The 15,544-nt window shown below is 58.1% G+C and overlaps 1 protein-coding gene across 1 annotated transcript in view; it reads left to right on the forward strand.

Annotated features, from left to right (window-relative positions):
• The window catches only part of LAMC3 (laminin subunit gamma 3), a 55,245-nt gene that overhangs the window by 34,560 nt on the left and 5,141 nt on the right, over nt 1–15,544 (forward strand). Inside the window, exons 12-24 of the mRNA XM_081803780.1 lie at nt 613–831; nt 2,402–2,590; nt 3,798–4,043; nt 4,893–5,046; nt 5,730–5,872; nt 6,319–6,497; nt 7,837–7,978; nt 9,214–9,419; nt 9,809–9,885; nt 10,303–10,437; nt 11,556–11,703; nt 12,667–12,816; nt 12,971–13,073. Of these exons, the coding sequence (XP_081659906.1) occupies nt 613–831; nt 2,402–2,590; nt 3,798–4,043; nt 4,893–5,046; nt 5,730–5,872; nt 6,319–6,497; nt 7,837–7,978; nt 9,214–9,419; nt 9,809–9,885; nt 10,303–10,437; nt 11,556–11,703; nt 12,667–12,816; nt 12,971–13,073 (2,091 nt within the window). The remainder of the gene's footprint in view (nt 1–612; nt 832–2,401; nt 2,591–3,797; nt 4,044–4,892; nt 5,047–5,729; nt 5,873–6,318; nt 6,498–7,836; nt 7,979–9,213; nt 9,420–9,808; nt 9,886–10,302; nt 10,438–11,555; nt 11,704–12,666; nt 12,817–12,970; nt 13,074–15,544) is intronic.

Raw genomic sequence — 15,544 nt, forward strand, 5'->3', positions numbered from 1 at the left:
GAAACAGAACCCATGAGTTCCTCACACCATCTTTCCCTGTCATTGATCTTTATTTATTTTTAAAGATTTTATTTATTTATTTTGAGAGAGAGCATGAGCTGAGGGAGGGTCAGAGGGAGAGGGAGAAATAGACTCCCCACTGAGCGTGGAAACTGCCAGGGGGCTCGATCCCAGGACCCCAAGATCATGACCATGATCAAGCCCTGTGTCAGGTTCCACGCTCAGTGGGGAGTCTGCTTCTCCCTGAGCCGAAGACAGATGCTTAACTGACTGAGCCACCCAGGCACCCCTCCTGTCATTGATCTTTAAATGCTTACCCATCTGAGGGGCGTGAATGGTATCCTCCTTGTTTAAATTTACGTATCTTTAATAACCCATGAGAATGAATGTCTTTCCATAAAATTCCCAGCCATATCCATTTTTTGTTCTGAAAATTACCTTATTTTTCCTTTGTCCTTTGTTTTTTTAAAATTGCAGTTGACTCATAGACTGCCTATCTGTATGTGGGCCAATAACCCTCCCTTTGCCTGTTACGTATGTGAATAGGAAGGTCTTGGGGGGGGGCGGGAATGTGTGCCCATAACTCTCTTCCTCTCTATCCTCGTTCTGCAGGCCAGGTGTTCCTGACCGAGGTCCGGCTCATATCCGCCCAGCGGGGGCTCTCCCCGCCAGCCTCCTGGGTGGAGACCTGCTCATGTCCCGAGGGGTACACAGGCCAGTTCTGTGAATCCTGTGCTCCCGGATACAAGAGGGAGACACCACTGGGGGGTCCCTATGCCAACTGTGTCCCCTGCACCTGCAACCAGCATGGCACCTGTGACCCCCACACAGGTGAGTCCTCGCACCCCATCCACAAGCCCCCTGGGCTGTACCCAGCACAGCCGATGACCTGAGCAGGGTCAGCTGTGTGCATGTGCGAGTGATCACCAAGAGCAATACTCATGAAATGGTGTCATCAGGTTCCTCCCCATGCTGGGACCTCTCTACACTATACCGTCAACTCCTGCCGTTAGCGTCCCATCTTACAGGTGAGGGGCCCAACGCGCAGGGAGGCCGCTCGGCAAGTAGGTGGCAGAGCTGCTCCTGCCACAAGTTCACTGCCGGCAGTTCTTCCCCACTTGCAGCCAAGGAAACGCAGAGAGCCCACGAGCGAGGTCACCAGGCAGGAGCTGCTGGGTGGGGCCTCTCTCCACACCCAGGCCCTCCTGCTGCCCTCCTGGAGCAGGTGGGGGGTCTCTGAGAAGGGAAATGCCTGCACTGGAGCGGACAAAGGACAGCAGCCTGGGAATCAGCAGACTAGCTAGCACGGACAGACACACACTACCCATCAGGGGCTCCTCCAGTTTGGGCCGAGGCAGGCATCACTAATCGAGCCCAGATGAGGCCTCCCAGTGCTTCCGTGCACTGCTCCAGGTGGCCCCTCCCGAGGAAGTGCGATGCACGGCCGGTCCGTCACCCCTCGGAGCCCTTCGCCACCCCGTGACTTCCTGCTCCGTTTGGGCAGGTCCTCACCTGTCAGATGGGCAGCGAGACCACAGCTGCTCACACTGGATAGAAAGAGGAGTGAGCGCGGGGGTGTGGGCCGAGGCAGAGACCAGCGGAAAGCAGCACAGACATGATGGTCCCCCCTGGATTCGCCACCCTGAATTCCCTCTCTTCCCCCCACCCCACTGGGTGCTGCCGGGCCTCCTGGAAGCGGTGGTCTTACGTCACTGAGCCCTTCTCAGCGGGGCTCCTCCCTCAGTCCCTGGCCGTGGAGCCTCCCTTCCCCAGGGCACAGGGTCTGATCGGACTCCAGGTGCTGGAGAAGGGGGTTTGCACCATCCCCCAGCCTGAGCAACGAGTGGGGGCGGGGTCTGTTCTCTAAGACCAGGCCGCCTCCGGGAACCCGCAGACCCCATACACGGGGAGCCTCCTTGCAAACTCCTGTCAGGAACAGACTCCTGGGTCTCTGTCACTCTTGCTTTTGGCCCCTGAGGTTAAGAGAACACAGAGGAAGGGGCAGGAAACCCGTAAGTGTAGACACGGATGTGCCATCTGTTGGGTCGCTGATAGGTTTTGGAATACAGAATACCAACGATAACAGTCCTGGATCATTCTGTGAGCCGGGGACTGTGCAGGGCACTCTAGCTGCATCCTGACGAAAACCCTCGAGGTCAGAGCCCTTGTTGTGTCCATCTTGCAGGTCACTGAGGCACAGGGTGTTAGATGGTTTCCACAGCTCCACACGGTCAGTAAGTGGGAGACTTTTTCTCCCCAGGCTGTGCTGCTCCCGCCTTGGAAGGTTCCCACCTCAGTTCTGCTGGGGATGTGCTCTGTGACCTCTCCCACCAAGATGCCCCCGTCTCTGGAGCATTCTGGGCTCAGGTGGTCGTAACCAGGTGCTTGTCTTTCCCCTCAGGGATCTGCCTGTGCGGCCACCACACCGAGGGCCCGTCCTGTGAGCGCTGCTTGCCAGGTTTCTATGGCAACCCCTTCGCAGGCCAGGCTGACGACTGTCAGCCCTGCCCATGCCCCGGACGGTCGGCCTGCACAGTCATCCCAGAGAGCAGGGAGGTGGTGTGTACCCACTGCCCCTTGGGCCAGAGAGGTGAGTGGCTCGTGCCCTGGGGCCCTGCCTCTGTCCTGGGCTCCAGGAGTGGGGTTCTGGGTTTGGAGTGTGACCGATGGGGGAGGGCCTAGCTTAGGAGTGGCAGGCCTGACCTCTCAGAACACGGCCAGGACCCCGGGCTGCTGTGGGTTCCTGGCAGAACTTGAGTGGTTGAGCATGTCCAGGAGAGCTTTTGAAAATGCCCTTCTGGGCCCTGGCCCCATAGAGCCTGATTAGTAGCTCGAGATGGACCCTGAGAATCTATATGCGTAACAAGTGCTCTGGCTAATTCTGATACACGGTTAAGGTCGAAAACCTCTGATTAAACTTCCAGCTTTTACTTTTTTTAAAGATTATTTATTTATTTGTCAGAGTGAGCGCGAGCATTGACATAATGTTGCCAAGGTTCTCAGACATCTGACTGTATGTGTGGTGACTGGCTGCCTCAGGACTGGCCATTACGTCGGTCCTGTCAAGTGCCTGCTTTGCTGGGGAGCGCTCTGCTCTGGAAGCAGCTCCCCACAGCCAGCCGCAGGAGGGGGGCGGGGCGGGGGCCCCAAGACCTGACAGAGCCAGGTCCCACTTGGGGACCCTGCACCCCACCCTGCCATCATGCTGTGCCTCCGCTCCCTAACCTTCCCCACATTTTCTGGCTCCCCCCAGTCTACAGACGTGAGGAGAGCCCCCTCCGGTGGGTGTGCACAGTTGTAGAAGTTCAGTGTGGCCCAGGCTGAGCTGCACCTGAGGGAGGACTTTGGGGGAGCAGGGCGCTGCAGTGCACAGAGGGAACAACCCCCCGGGAGGGGTGCCCGGGTGGGCACCAGCCCCCGCCTTCACCACGCCAGCATCCTGCGGGCCTTGCTGAGGAAGAGGATGGTGGCCGTGGTGCTGAGGAGGGTGACGACAGTGACTAGGCGGGGACAGCCCTGCTGCTGAGCACTTACCTCACCAAGCCCTTGGAGGTGCTGCCATTATAGTCCCTGCCTTGCAGACGAGGAGCCCGAGTTCAGGGAGGCACAGGGGCTTGCCCAAGACCACACAGCCCACCGAGGGCTGAGCTGGGCCCTGGCCCCGGAGCCCATGCTCGGCTGCACAGGGAGGCCCGAGGCACGCCCGCCCTCCCCGCCTGGGGCCCCGGCAGCCTCGCGTGCCGTGGGCCTCGGGCCTCGCGCCTGCTCCCGCACACACAGCCGTCTCCCTCCCCCAGGGCGGCGCTGTGAGCTCTGTGATGACGGCTACTTTGGAGACCCTCTGGGGCTCTCGGGGGCTCCCCAGCCCTGCCTGCGGTGCCAGTGCAGTGGGAACGTGGACCCCAACGCCGTGGGCAACTGCGACCCCCTGTCTGGCCACTGCCTGCGTTGCCTGCACCACACGACAGGTGCCCACTGCGAACGCTGTCAGGACGGCTCCTACGGGAGCGCCCTGGCCCCTCGGCCCGCAGACAGATGCACGCGTGAGCACCCACCCTCCGCCCCGCGGGTGGGGCAGGGCGGGGCCCCTCTCCACCAGACCCAGCCCGCAGCTTGGGGGAGCTGTGCAACCTCAGGCCGATTCCTCACCTTCTCTGTCCCCTTGTCTGGAAGGTCTAGGAGTTTGCTCTCGTCCAAGGTCAAGGTCTCTCTCAGCCTCGATCTAATCAGTGCCGATCCTGTGATTTTTTTTTTTTTTTGCCTTGATAATTTAGTCCTTATGAGGTAAGGTAAGCCCCGCAGTTAGCGCCTACGACTGTCCTCCGTGGCAGACGGCACCCATCACGTTTGTGCTGCCCCTGGGCTTCCAGCAGGCTATTCCTCTCCCCAGCCTGGGTTAGCACTCAGCCCCCTGTCCCCGCTCAGAGGGCCACGGCGTGCCTCGGCCCGTGGAAGGCCTCCAGAAGTGCTGGAGGGAGAAGCCCAGCATTTCCCCCAAACTTACTTGCTCCAGAGCCCTTTCATCATGTGAGGAAGCCGGCCTCTCACTCTGTGGAGCCCAGGAGATCAGGGTCAAGTGACCCAAAACGGTGGGCACCCGGGTCCACCCGTGACTCCCTGGCCTGGTCTCTGGCGTTCTCCCCAGCCGGCTGGGGTTCAAGGCAGGTTCAGAAGAACCATCTGCAGCCATGAGGATTCTAGGCTGTCTCTCCAACGACATAGGAAATGGGGTGAGAGTTGAGCCCGGCCCTAGAGCCTTTTTCCAGAAAAAGCTTAGTAGTCTGTGTTGAATGTGAGGCATCCCCGTGGGCTCCCCATCTTCTCCTGGACCCCCAAAGGTTGAGTCAATGATCTGTGTGGTTCCCCAACACCGTTTCTGCTTCCATTCCCAGCCTGCAGCTGCCACCCCGAGGGCTCAATCAGTGAGCAGAGAGCCTGCGATCCGGAGACCGGCCAGTGCCCCTGCCTGCCTCACGTTACGGGACGGGACTGTGGCCGCTGCAGCCCCGGCTTCTACGACCTCCAGCCCGGGAGGGGCTGCCAGAGGTGAGTGGGGTGAGGCTGCGGGTGCCCTTCCCCGGGTGTGTCTGCAGGATGGAAGAAGTCCCGGGGAGCCCCCAGAGGGGGGCCTGGCTTAGAATGTGTCATCCCAGGCCCACCGCCAGGGACACTGTGCCCTGCCCCAGAGGGGGACAAAGGGATGGTCCCTTGGGGGGTCAGACTCGTGGCCCTGCCAGCCCAGGACGCAGGCCAAAACCAACCCTGAGGGACGTCCGGGTGGGCAGAGGGCCGGTATGGTCTCTGATTCCCCGCTCAGTGATGCTGCAGCTCTGTGGCCTTTTTGGCCAGAGCAGCACCTTAGACAGTGTCTTTAGGGAGCAGCGGAGGACCCCGAGGAAATGCCCAGTGCCGCAAACAGGCTTCTTCCTTGCAAGACTTCTCAGTGCCTTTAATATGCTAATTGCGTTGTGACTTTCCAACAGAGGGGCATAATCTGCAAGATTTGTCAGTCCCCATAGCCTTATTTGGGGGGTGGGGGTAGCTTTTTTGTGAGACGGTGCTTCCCAGGACGCAGCTCGGGGAAAGCTGTTGGATGTGTAGCCACGTGGCGATGGGGCCTCGTGGGTGGAGAGTGTGATCCGGAGGCCCCTCGCGGGCCGCAGCCAGCCGAGGCTGGGTGGGGAGCGGCTCAGAGCTGGTCTCCGACCCGGGTTCCTTCCCCATCCTAGCTGCAAGTGTCACCCACTGGGCTCCCAGGAGGACCGGTGCCACCCCGAGACTGGGCAGTGCCCCTGTCGCCCCGGGGTTGAGGGCCAGGCCTGCGACAGATGCCAGCTGGGTTTCTTCGGCTTCTCCATCAAGGGCTGCCGGGGTGAGGAGGCCGGTGCTTCCCGGCTGCCCGGAGGGTGGGGTCTGAGGTTTCTGGTCAGCAGCCACGGGGATGCCAGCCACGTGGCAGAGAAGGGAAGATTGGCTGCAGGCCGTAGAAATGTGGAGAGAGCGTAGGGGACCAAAAATCTAGCCCCAGGCTCCACTGCTCAGTTCCCGTGTGCTGGGGTCATCGAGTCACCTCTCTGGCCTCAGCGTCCGTATTCGCACAGCTGGACTGCCTGGCCGTTCCTAAACATGGCTGCTTCTCAGACCCAGGGACACTGGAACAAGCCAGTCCCCGCCTCTGACCTTCTGACTCAGTGTCTCGGGAAGGACCCAGGAGTGTAGTTGAGCTGGCCCTGGGGGGTCTGGAGCATCCAGGTGTGAGCATGCAGGGGCCCTGGGGGTTCCGACTGGGGGGGATGCCATCTGCCCCGGTTCCCTCAGCCTGCAGGTGCTCCCCGTCGGGCGCCGCCTCGGCCCAATGCCACAAGAACGGCACGTGCGTGTGCAAGCCCGGCTTCGTGGGCTACAAGTGTGACCGCTGTCAGGACAACTTCTTCCTCACGGCTGGCGGCACACGCTGTCAGGAGTGCCCGTCCTGCTATGCTCTGGTGAAGGAGGAGGTGAGCCTGCCCTACCTCCCATCACTTCACACCCCCTCCCATGAGCACCAACTCTGTGCTGGGCACCGGGAAATGCCTGCTCACCGCCGGCTCTCAGGCCTTCTGGGGCCACTGGTCACCTTCCCGCTGTGCCCACCCAGCCATCAGGCCAATGCCAGCCCTGCTCAGCCCTCACCTCTGCCTGTCCCTGGCTCCTGAGCACATAGGAGAACAGTGCCTTGCACCAGCTGTCCTTCCCGAGCACCCAGGCCCACGTCTCATACTTTCTGAAGTCCAGGGGGGATGAGACCATAGATGGCCCTTTGTGGGGAGGGTCAGGAGGAGGGCCATGCCCATGCTGGGACACAAGTAGAATTTTGAGCAGGGAGCTGGTGTGGTGCAGGGGTCAAGGAGCATGAGCTCTGGGGTTCCCCTCCCCAGCCCCATTCGTTGTCCCCATTAGCAGGTAACAGCTTTGGTAAGTTTCAGTGTCTCTCTCTGTTCTCTCTCTATTCCACAGTGGACATAGACCTGCAACCCCTTCCCTGAGACCGGGGAGGCCAGCCATCAGAGTGATGGTACTCTAGAAAGATACAATGATGGGCGCTGAGCATAAGCTGCCCCCGAGCAGTGCCTGGGCCAGTCCCTGCAGTCAAACCCAGTGATGTGTCTGTGGGAAAACAGGCGAATAGTCACACCAAACATAAATAAGGGCCACAAACAGCCTCATTCAGAACAGTTTTGCTTCCCAGTGAGTTTAGAATTTTTTTTTTAACCTGGATTTTGCCATCAAATAAGGACTGGAAAGCCTCATGGTCTTTCAGAGCATTCTGGACTTTTGGAATCAAAGAGAGGGCTCGGGACCTGCATCCCCTGGCCCTTAGGGTGGTTACAGGGTGAACACGAGCAGGTGCGTGGCCAGTGGGCACTAATGGCTGGCTCCTAGCACGTGCTCTGTAAATGCAGTTATTGTTCGTGTGATTAAAAGAGCAGCGCTAGGAGACACTGCATGGCGCGCTCACTAGGCCAACAGGTATCCAGGTGCACCTGATCTGTGGCAATATAGTAGGACAAATTCTCCTGGGGATTACCTTCTTGTCCTTCTCTAAGTGGAACAGAGATGTGGTCGGCTGAATGGCAGCAGGGGTCGTGGGTGTGAGAAGGAAAGGGACCGGAAGGAGGAAGGGGTGGGCAAGGCTGGTTCTCCAAGGTCTGCTGTGTCCTCAGCTTTGGCGCCCAGGATGAGATGGGAGAAGGGAACCATTGGGGAGGGAAGGCCAGGCAGAAGCCAGGGGGAGGTGCCCAGACCAGACTTCCAGGCCACCAGCCTCACACACCCTTCTTTTCCTGACTCCTCCAGGCTGCCAAGCTGAAGGCCAGGCTGACCCTGATGGAAGGGTGGCTGCAGGGGTCTGACTGTGGCCCGCCCTGGGAACCACTGCACATTCTGCAGGGAGAGGCCCCACGGGGGGATGTCTACCAGGGCCACCACCTGCTGCAAGGTAGAGTGAGAGAGCAGAGTGGGAGACAACGGGATGTCTGGCTGGTCAGACACATCCCTGGGAGCCCTTCGGTCTGCTCTCAGGATGCTTCGAAGGCTCTGAGGGCTTGGTCCTAGAAGAAGTCACTTTCTGGGAGAGCCTGTCTGACCTCCACAACTACGTGGGCTCATCCCATGACAGTCTCATCTCCCCCTAGATCTTTCCTTCAATTTCCCCCACCCAGTTGTGCTTTGTAACCTTATTAATATTAGTCTCTGACGATAGCATCTAGCCCCATGCCCCACCCAGATCACAAGCTCAGTGAGGACGGGCTGAGTTCATTCAATGATTGACGCATGCAACAAATAATCATTGAGGTGCTGTCCCAGGTGCTGAACAGGTAACGTTTCTGCTGTCTTGACTGTTGGCCATATTGCTCACTCCCCAGCATAGAAAATAAATGACTGAATGAGGGGGGAAAAGCTGTTATTAGAGCCAGGTGGAATCTGGCCTTGGGACACTGCAATTTAGGGAACCTTGAAAGTGAATTGATTCTTCTGTATAATTTCGTGTTCATAAGCATCTATGCTCATTTAGCAGCCAGACATAGGTAAGCTGAGCTCCTGTTAGCAACACTCATTATCAGAATAGGGAGCTTCCAGATGCTCTGTGTTAAGAACCCCATAATAGGGGCACCTGGGCGGCTGAGTCGGTTAAGCATCTGCCTTCGGCTCAGGTCCTGATCCCCGGGTCCCGGGATCGAGTCCCGCATCAGGCTCCCCGCTCAGCAGGGAGTCTGCTTCTCCTTCTGACCCTCCCCCCTCTCATGCTCTCTCTCTCTCTCTCAAATAAATAAATAAATAAATAAAATCTTTAAAAAAAAAAAGCCCATACTGAGCCACACTGCAGGTCACAGAGCTGACTCGAGGCGGGGGCGTTTCTGCGGTCTCAGGTTCAGGAATTGCTTGTTGTGGCTCTAGCAGGTCTGGATTCCTTCTAAGCCTCTTGACTTTGGCTGACTTCTGGTGTGGGAGGCCTTGGGTTGTGATTGGCCTCTTCTGGGCCTCAGCATTTGCATCTGTAAAATGGCGAGGTTCTTCCCTTGGAACTGACTGGTGGTGGCGCTTAGCTCTGGTGATGGAGTTCAGCTGTGCCCAGGCAGAGTGCAGGGCACAGATGGGGGTCCCCGAAGGCAGGCGCTTCATTGTGAAATCTCAATTGCTCTGTGACCCCTGGACTTTGTGGGCTTCATGCAGGAGCCCGGGAGGACTTCCTGGAGGAGGTGACAGGCCTCGAGGATGCGGTGAAGGCTTCCCGGGAGCAGCTGCGGGCACTGAGCAGGAGTGCCCACTGTGCCCAGGCCCGGGCAGAGAAGCCCTGCATCCAGCTGGCAGAGCTCGATGCAGCGCTGGAGTCCTCGGAAGAAGAGATTCTGCAGGCAGCCATCATCCTCAAATCTCTGGTACCCCAGGGGCCCCTCCCCACCACCCGCCCTGGGCTCACCTGGTGATCTATCTGGTGGCCTGGGGTGTGCTTCTTTGGAGAGGCTCCGTTTCCTCGTCTGCAGAATGGGGGTCACACAGTGCCCCTTGTGCTGACTCAGTGGGATCATGTCTACATAGAACAAGGCATGTTCCAGGTGGACAGTGAATGCCCATTGAATGAGTGGTGGGTGTCATTTCTGTCGTTTCCACGTTCCGGGGCTCTGCTCACCAGGTGCTGACTTTGAGCCTTTATATAGCATTTATAAAATAACTGGCATAGTTTGTTCTCCCAGTAATTTAACCAAATGAGGCCCTTGCCCTTCAGGGATGGCCATCAGTTTTTCCTCTCTCCCTCTCTTCTCCAAAGGTGATTCCTCAGGAAGGGCCCGGCCAGCCCACCACCTGGAGCCACCTGGCCACAGAGGCCCGTGCCCTCGCCAGGAGGTGAGACCCTAAGCCCTGGGAGCCTGGTCCAGAAGGGAGCCCAGCCCTTTTTCAAGGGGGTTCTGGGGTTAGGGTCAGCCTCACAGGTGTCCCCCTGCCTGGATTCAGACCCAGGCTGTCCTGACCACTCTTTTCTGTGATGGCTTTATTAGGGTGACCATATCATCATTGTCCAAACTGAGACTTTATGTGTGCTAAAAGACCTGATGGATCATTATGCCAGGACAACAGCCATAAACTCTCTGTAACAGGAATACACTCGCTGTGTATGGGGCGGAGGGAGGAGAGGAGCCTGGCCCTCCAGACTGGACTCTGTTTGGGTTGGTGGGAGGCCCACGTGGTGGGAGGTGTGGGTTCGGGCATAGGCCCCCTTCTGTATGAGCTGTTGGTGACGGACAGGTGGGCTTTTCCATACAGCCACAGGGACACCGGTGCCAAGATTGAGGCCACTGCTCGGAGGGCCCTGGTCGCCTCCAACGCCAGTTACGTGCTTCTCTGGAGTCTGGTGGAGGGCAGAGTGGCCTTGCAGGCCCGGCGGGAACTGGAGGACAGGTGAGGCCTCCCGGGTGTGGGTGGAAGCTTGAACTGGCCTCCTGCAGCTAACGGGGCCTGGTGGCAGGCTGCTGGTTCCAGAACTGGCTTCCTTCCCAAGTCCTGACGTTCTTTGTGTGGGGGTGGGAAGGATATCTGAGGTCTTGGGCCCACTTTGCCTGGGGGTACAGCTCAGCCTCTGGAGAGAAGGGACGAGGGCCTGAACCAGGAAGATCCAGAGCAGCACCTCCCTCTCTCACCCCTGCCGCATCCCCCAGCCCCATCCCAGGCGGCATCCCCCCCCGCCCCGCCCCTGGTCCCCAGGCAGTTCCTCTCAGGCACCAGCTTCCAGCTTGGCCTCTGTTTCCCTGGGTGACCCTCTTCTCTCCTCCGTAGTCAAAGGGTCAGGAGAGACCCAGCGAGTTCTCAAAAGTCCCAAGTTGACTTCCTAGATGAGAGAATCTAACTGGCCCACCTCCAGTCAGGTGGCCCGCCCCCAGCCAACTAGCATGAGTGGGGTGAGGTCACATGACCCACTCCTGGGGCAGGGGTGGGGGCAGGGCCTCTCTGAGAAGTGGGGAGGGGTGAGAGACAGCCAGAGGTCCGTGCCCCTGGTGGAGATGGGCGGGGAGGGTGTGATCAGCTGGACGGCACAGAGAACTGTTCTATGGGGTTGACTACAGCCCCTTGGAGCTAAAGGGGCCTCAGAGCAATCACGCAGCCCAGGGCTCTCCATTTATCTGGAGAGCGGCATGCCCAAGGTCACCCGAGGGCATAGCCAAGACCAGGGCCTGGGCTTCCGTCCCTTCCCCAGCACCAGGCACTTTCCACTTAGTAACTCAGCCAGAGGCTCCCAACATTTGCAAAACAGATGACTCTTGGGTGGAAACCAAGGGCAAGGCCCTTCAGAAAAAAGTGCTTGAATGGAATGAATGAAGAAACAAGAATGTGGTGTCTCCACTGCCTCTTCCATTCATGTGAACGAGGCCGAGCAGCGGCCAGTTTCCGAGGCCAGCTGCTGGGTGCGGACCCTGAAGAGGGCTCCAGCGGGGGGCTGTGGCGGGGGGTGGGGGGCAGCCACAGGGAAGGATTGCCCTGTGCCCTCTGCCCTGCGAGCCACCTCTGCTGTCTCCTCTCAGGTACCAGGAGGTCCAGGCGGCCCGGAAGGCGCTGGGCACAGCTTTGGCAGAGGCGCAGCCCGAGGCCGAGAGGGTGCTGGCCGCTGTTGCGCGAGACGGTGCAGACGCAGCCCCGCGCCTGGCCTCGCTGGCCACCCCCGCAGCACAGGTCAGCCCGGCCCCGGAGCTCGGCATGGGGTGGGAGTGGGAGAAAGCGGCAGCTGGGAAACCGGTGCGGCCCGGGTTCGGGCAGATCATGGGGCTTATTTTTAACTAGATGGCGGTCGATTAAAACAAGATAATCCACCTCCGTGGCTTGGCGGAGCGCCCGCCTGGCAGAGTTAGCGCTCGGCCAGTCTTCGTTGTTGGTTGTGATGATCTAGCGAAGCCACGCAGTTCGCCGAAGCGGCATTAACAAAGGCACCAGACAGGCGTGGGATCAAACCCCAGCTCCCCCCCTCCAGATCTGTGACCTGGGCCAAAGACTTCCCCCCCCCTGTGCTTCAGTTAGGTCCTCTGTCAGATAGAACTCACCCATTAGGTTATCCTAGGGCTGCGTCCACGGGGGCCGGGAGAGGATTCATGAGTAATGTGCAAGGTGGCCCTAGTGCTTGTGGGCCCCCTGGATAAATCAGCTCCGTCGCGTCTGCTCAGTAATCCTGAAATCCCAGAACTCAGAAACTGCACTTTAAGGAAGAGACTGAGCTTCTACAAATAGATTTGGGGCAAAACCTGACCTGCCTGAAGCTGCTTGTTTGGGGTCCATGAAGAGTACCATGCAGGTGTTACCGGGCTTGACCCTGAGCGTGGCCCCAGAAGCCGCCCAAGGTGCTAGATGATGAGCGGTACCTAAACAGCTCTGCTTCTCTGAAGTCAGGAAAGTACATTCGCCCCCAGGATTTCCGCTGAGATTGTGGACCTGGGGAAGGAGATGCAGGTCAGGGAGGCCTCACTTCTGGTCACTGGTAGAGCTGGGATAGAGGCAGGGTCCCCCACCCGGCGTCCCCTGCCCTGGCCCCTCCGCTTCCCGGGGTCTACAGGCAGCCCTGCCCCCGCCATTCCTGCCCCGCTAGACGATCTGCCCCTCCGACCTTCCGGCCAGGCCCTGCCTGAGCCCACCATCTCCCTGCAGCCTCAGAAGTCCCAGGCCGGGGCCCTGAGCCTGAAGGTGCAGGCCCTGGAGAAGACAGTCGCATCCAGAGAGCGCAGGCTCACCGAGGCTGCCGGGACCCTCCAGGCCACCGCCCAGGCCGTGCTGCACAAGACTGAGCCCCTCACGCAGGTGGGCTCCTGTCCTTTGAGGCAGGCGCCAGGGGCGGGGTTGGGGGGGGAATGCAGGGGAGGGGAGGGCAAAGACCGGAAATTGTTCTTCCCATCCTCCAGTGTCTCCTGTCTCCTGCAGCACCCCCTGCCCAGCTTCTCTCTTCTCTCTCCAGCTACGCCAAGAGGCCGGAGCTGCCCTGACCCAGGCTTCCTCATCGGTCCAGGCCGCCACACTGACTGTCACCGGAGCCAGGACCCTGCTGGCTGACCTGGAAGGTACACATGCCTTGCTGAACCCGAGGCTTCTTGACGCACACATGTCCGTGACAGCCACCCGGACTCCTGCCTCAGCCGGGCCAGCTTGGCCCTGGGGACAAGAAGGGGACAGAAGTTCAGTTGTGAGGGCATAAGCCGAGCAGCCTGTTCCCCACCCCCACCCCCAACCAGGACCTCTCCCGTGGCCGCTTGTCTCTCCCTCACACACCACTCACCAGTGTCTCACCCACGAGGCTGTCAGTCATTAGACCACACGCAGAACCAGTCGGGGCCAAGAGACTCTGATGCCCTCGGCCGTCCATCCCTGGTCTAGTCTGCTCTGACGGGGGGGTCCTGTCACCTGGTACAAATGGCTGCCATGATCCAGGGTTCAGCTGAGGCCACGGGGAAGGAGACAGACTTCTCCTTAGAAAGGGGTGTGGGTTGATGCCAGTCCAGGTCTCCTTGAGCCTTAGGAAAATGAGGATAAGTGGTCCCATTTTATAGATGTGTAGACCAAGGAAAGGGATTGATAACTATCCCTGGGTCAGAGGTGCGTGTAATAGAAACCGTCCAGTGTTAGGATTCTCCAGCTCCACCTCCCCTCTAGAACAGGCTTCTGTGGTGTCCCCTGTGCTCCAGACAGAAGCCCCCTCACTCTTTATCTGTGGCTCTGCCCAGTGAACTGGGTTAGGCAGGAACACTGGCAGCCCCAGAGGCCCCTTGGGGTCTGAGACTGGAAGTCAGGCTCTGTGGTCCTCTCAGTTCCGGAGCTTTCCTCCCCAACTCCATCTGCTGCCGCTGAGAGATGTGGCTGCAGCCGCGGACCCCTGCCCTCTGGGGCAGAGGGTGAGCTAGTCGGTGGCTTCCTTTTCTCTAGGTTTCTCTGCAGTCGGAAGGCCTGGCCACCCACCAGCCAGGGGGCTTCCGATGGGGAAGGCGTAGCCTCGAGCACTTATCTCTGAGTAGCGTTTAGGAAAATGTAAACTCCGTGATTGAGTGGTAGAACATTAGGACTTTAGAACATTAAATTGTAAGGGTTGCTAAAGCCATCTGCTGCAACCCCCTCACCCAGCAGGGGGCTCTTCCACCCTCTGCTTCCCTACTTCCAGCAATGTGGGGTCACTAGCCCACGAGGTATCGCCTTCTCGCTGTGGGATGTACTGCATGGAAATTTGCCCCCTTGGTGCAGTACCGTGGTCCACACAAGGACTCATCTCAAACCACTAACTCCAAGCTCTTTTCCCCATTCCTACCCCTTTTCAGAGACACCCTCTCTCACCACCAGCTGGCCTGTGCTCAGTGGGTATTCAGGATGAAAGGAAAATCCACTGAGTGAATATGGAGCATCTTTCCCCAGGGTGTGGCCCTGGGGCCCCTAGCCCAAGACAGGCTCTGCCACCAGTTGTGTTTGTGTTCAGATAAGTTTAGGAAATGTCGCTACTCTAGGGCCCTCTTGAGGCCATACGGTGTGCACCTTACGATAGTAAAGGCCCTGAGAAGTCCTGCCATAAAGAAACCCGGTTCTCTTTATTTATTTAAGCTTGATGTTTTCTCCTGATGTTTAGTAATACCCCATAGAGTTAGGACTCCACGGAGTGCATTTTAAGAAACACCAATTTTGTATACAAGAAACAAAGTAGGGGCACCTGGGTGGCTCAGTCGTTAAGCGTCTGCCTTCGGCTCAGGTCACGATCCCAGGGTCCTGGGATCGAGCCCCGTATCGGGCTCCCTGCTCGGCAGGAAACCTGCTTCTCCCTCTCCCACTCCCCCTGCTTGTGTTCCCTCTCTCGCTGTGTCTCTCTCTGTCAAATAAATAAATAAAATCTTAAAAAAAAAAAAAAAAGAAACAAAGTAGATCTAATTTCTCGATTATCTTCATGGAAAATTATGTGATATTCTGCCTTAGAAGGCCTGATTCATTTAAAATTTGACTATTGTTAGTACTCCCAGTTTCCCTTAAAATTTTATCTGAAAGAAAAGGGAAAAGTCTCTCTTCTTTACAGAGGGAAGCTACTTCTTATTAGGTAACAAAACCTATGCAAATCTGAATACTTCCCTTTTTGTCTTGGCTGCTAGGAAGCTCAGAGGTAAATAGAGCATTCAGTGGCTGTAATGCCATTATCCTAATTTTCTGGTACGCCCCACTCCTCTTCTTCCCTTCCTCATCCCCCCAGTTACATATGGCCCTTGGTTTTTCACTTTAATGGTCCAGTGGTTGACTTACCTATCACTATAAGCTGCTTCAAAGCCCTTTTAGAAATAGGGGCTACACAGAAAGAGAGCTGAATGGATCTGCTGGGTACCGTGCTGGAGCTCCCCATCCATTCCCACCCCTGGCCCAGGCATTGGCCAACCATGCAATCTCGCGATTTTAACAAACATCATAATATAATATGAATCCTTGAATTCACCGAGCAGTACGTCTTGCTCATTATTTGTTTCCCAGATGAGCCTCAGAAGGTTACACATAGATCTCCTGCCTCTAGAAG

The sequence above is a fragment of the Leptonychotes weddellii genome, chromosome 14, assembly GCF_054177405.1.
Source record: "Leptonychotes weddellii isolate Sample4059 chromosome 14, ASM5417740v2, whole genome shotgun sequence".
Lineage (NCBI taxonomy): Eukaryota > Metazoa > Chordata > Mammalia > Carnivora > Phocidae > Leptonychotes > Leptonychotes weddellii.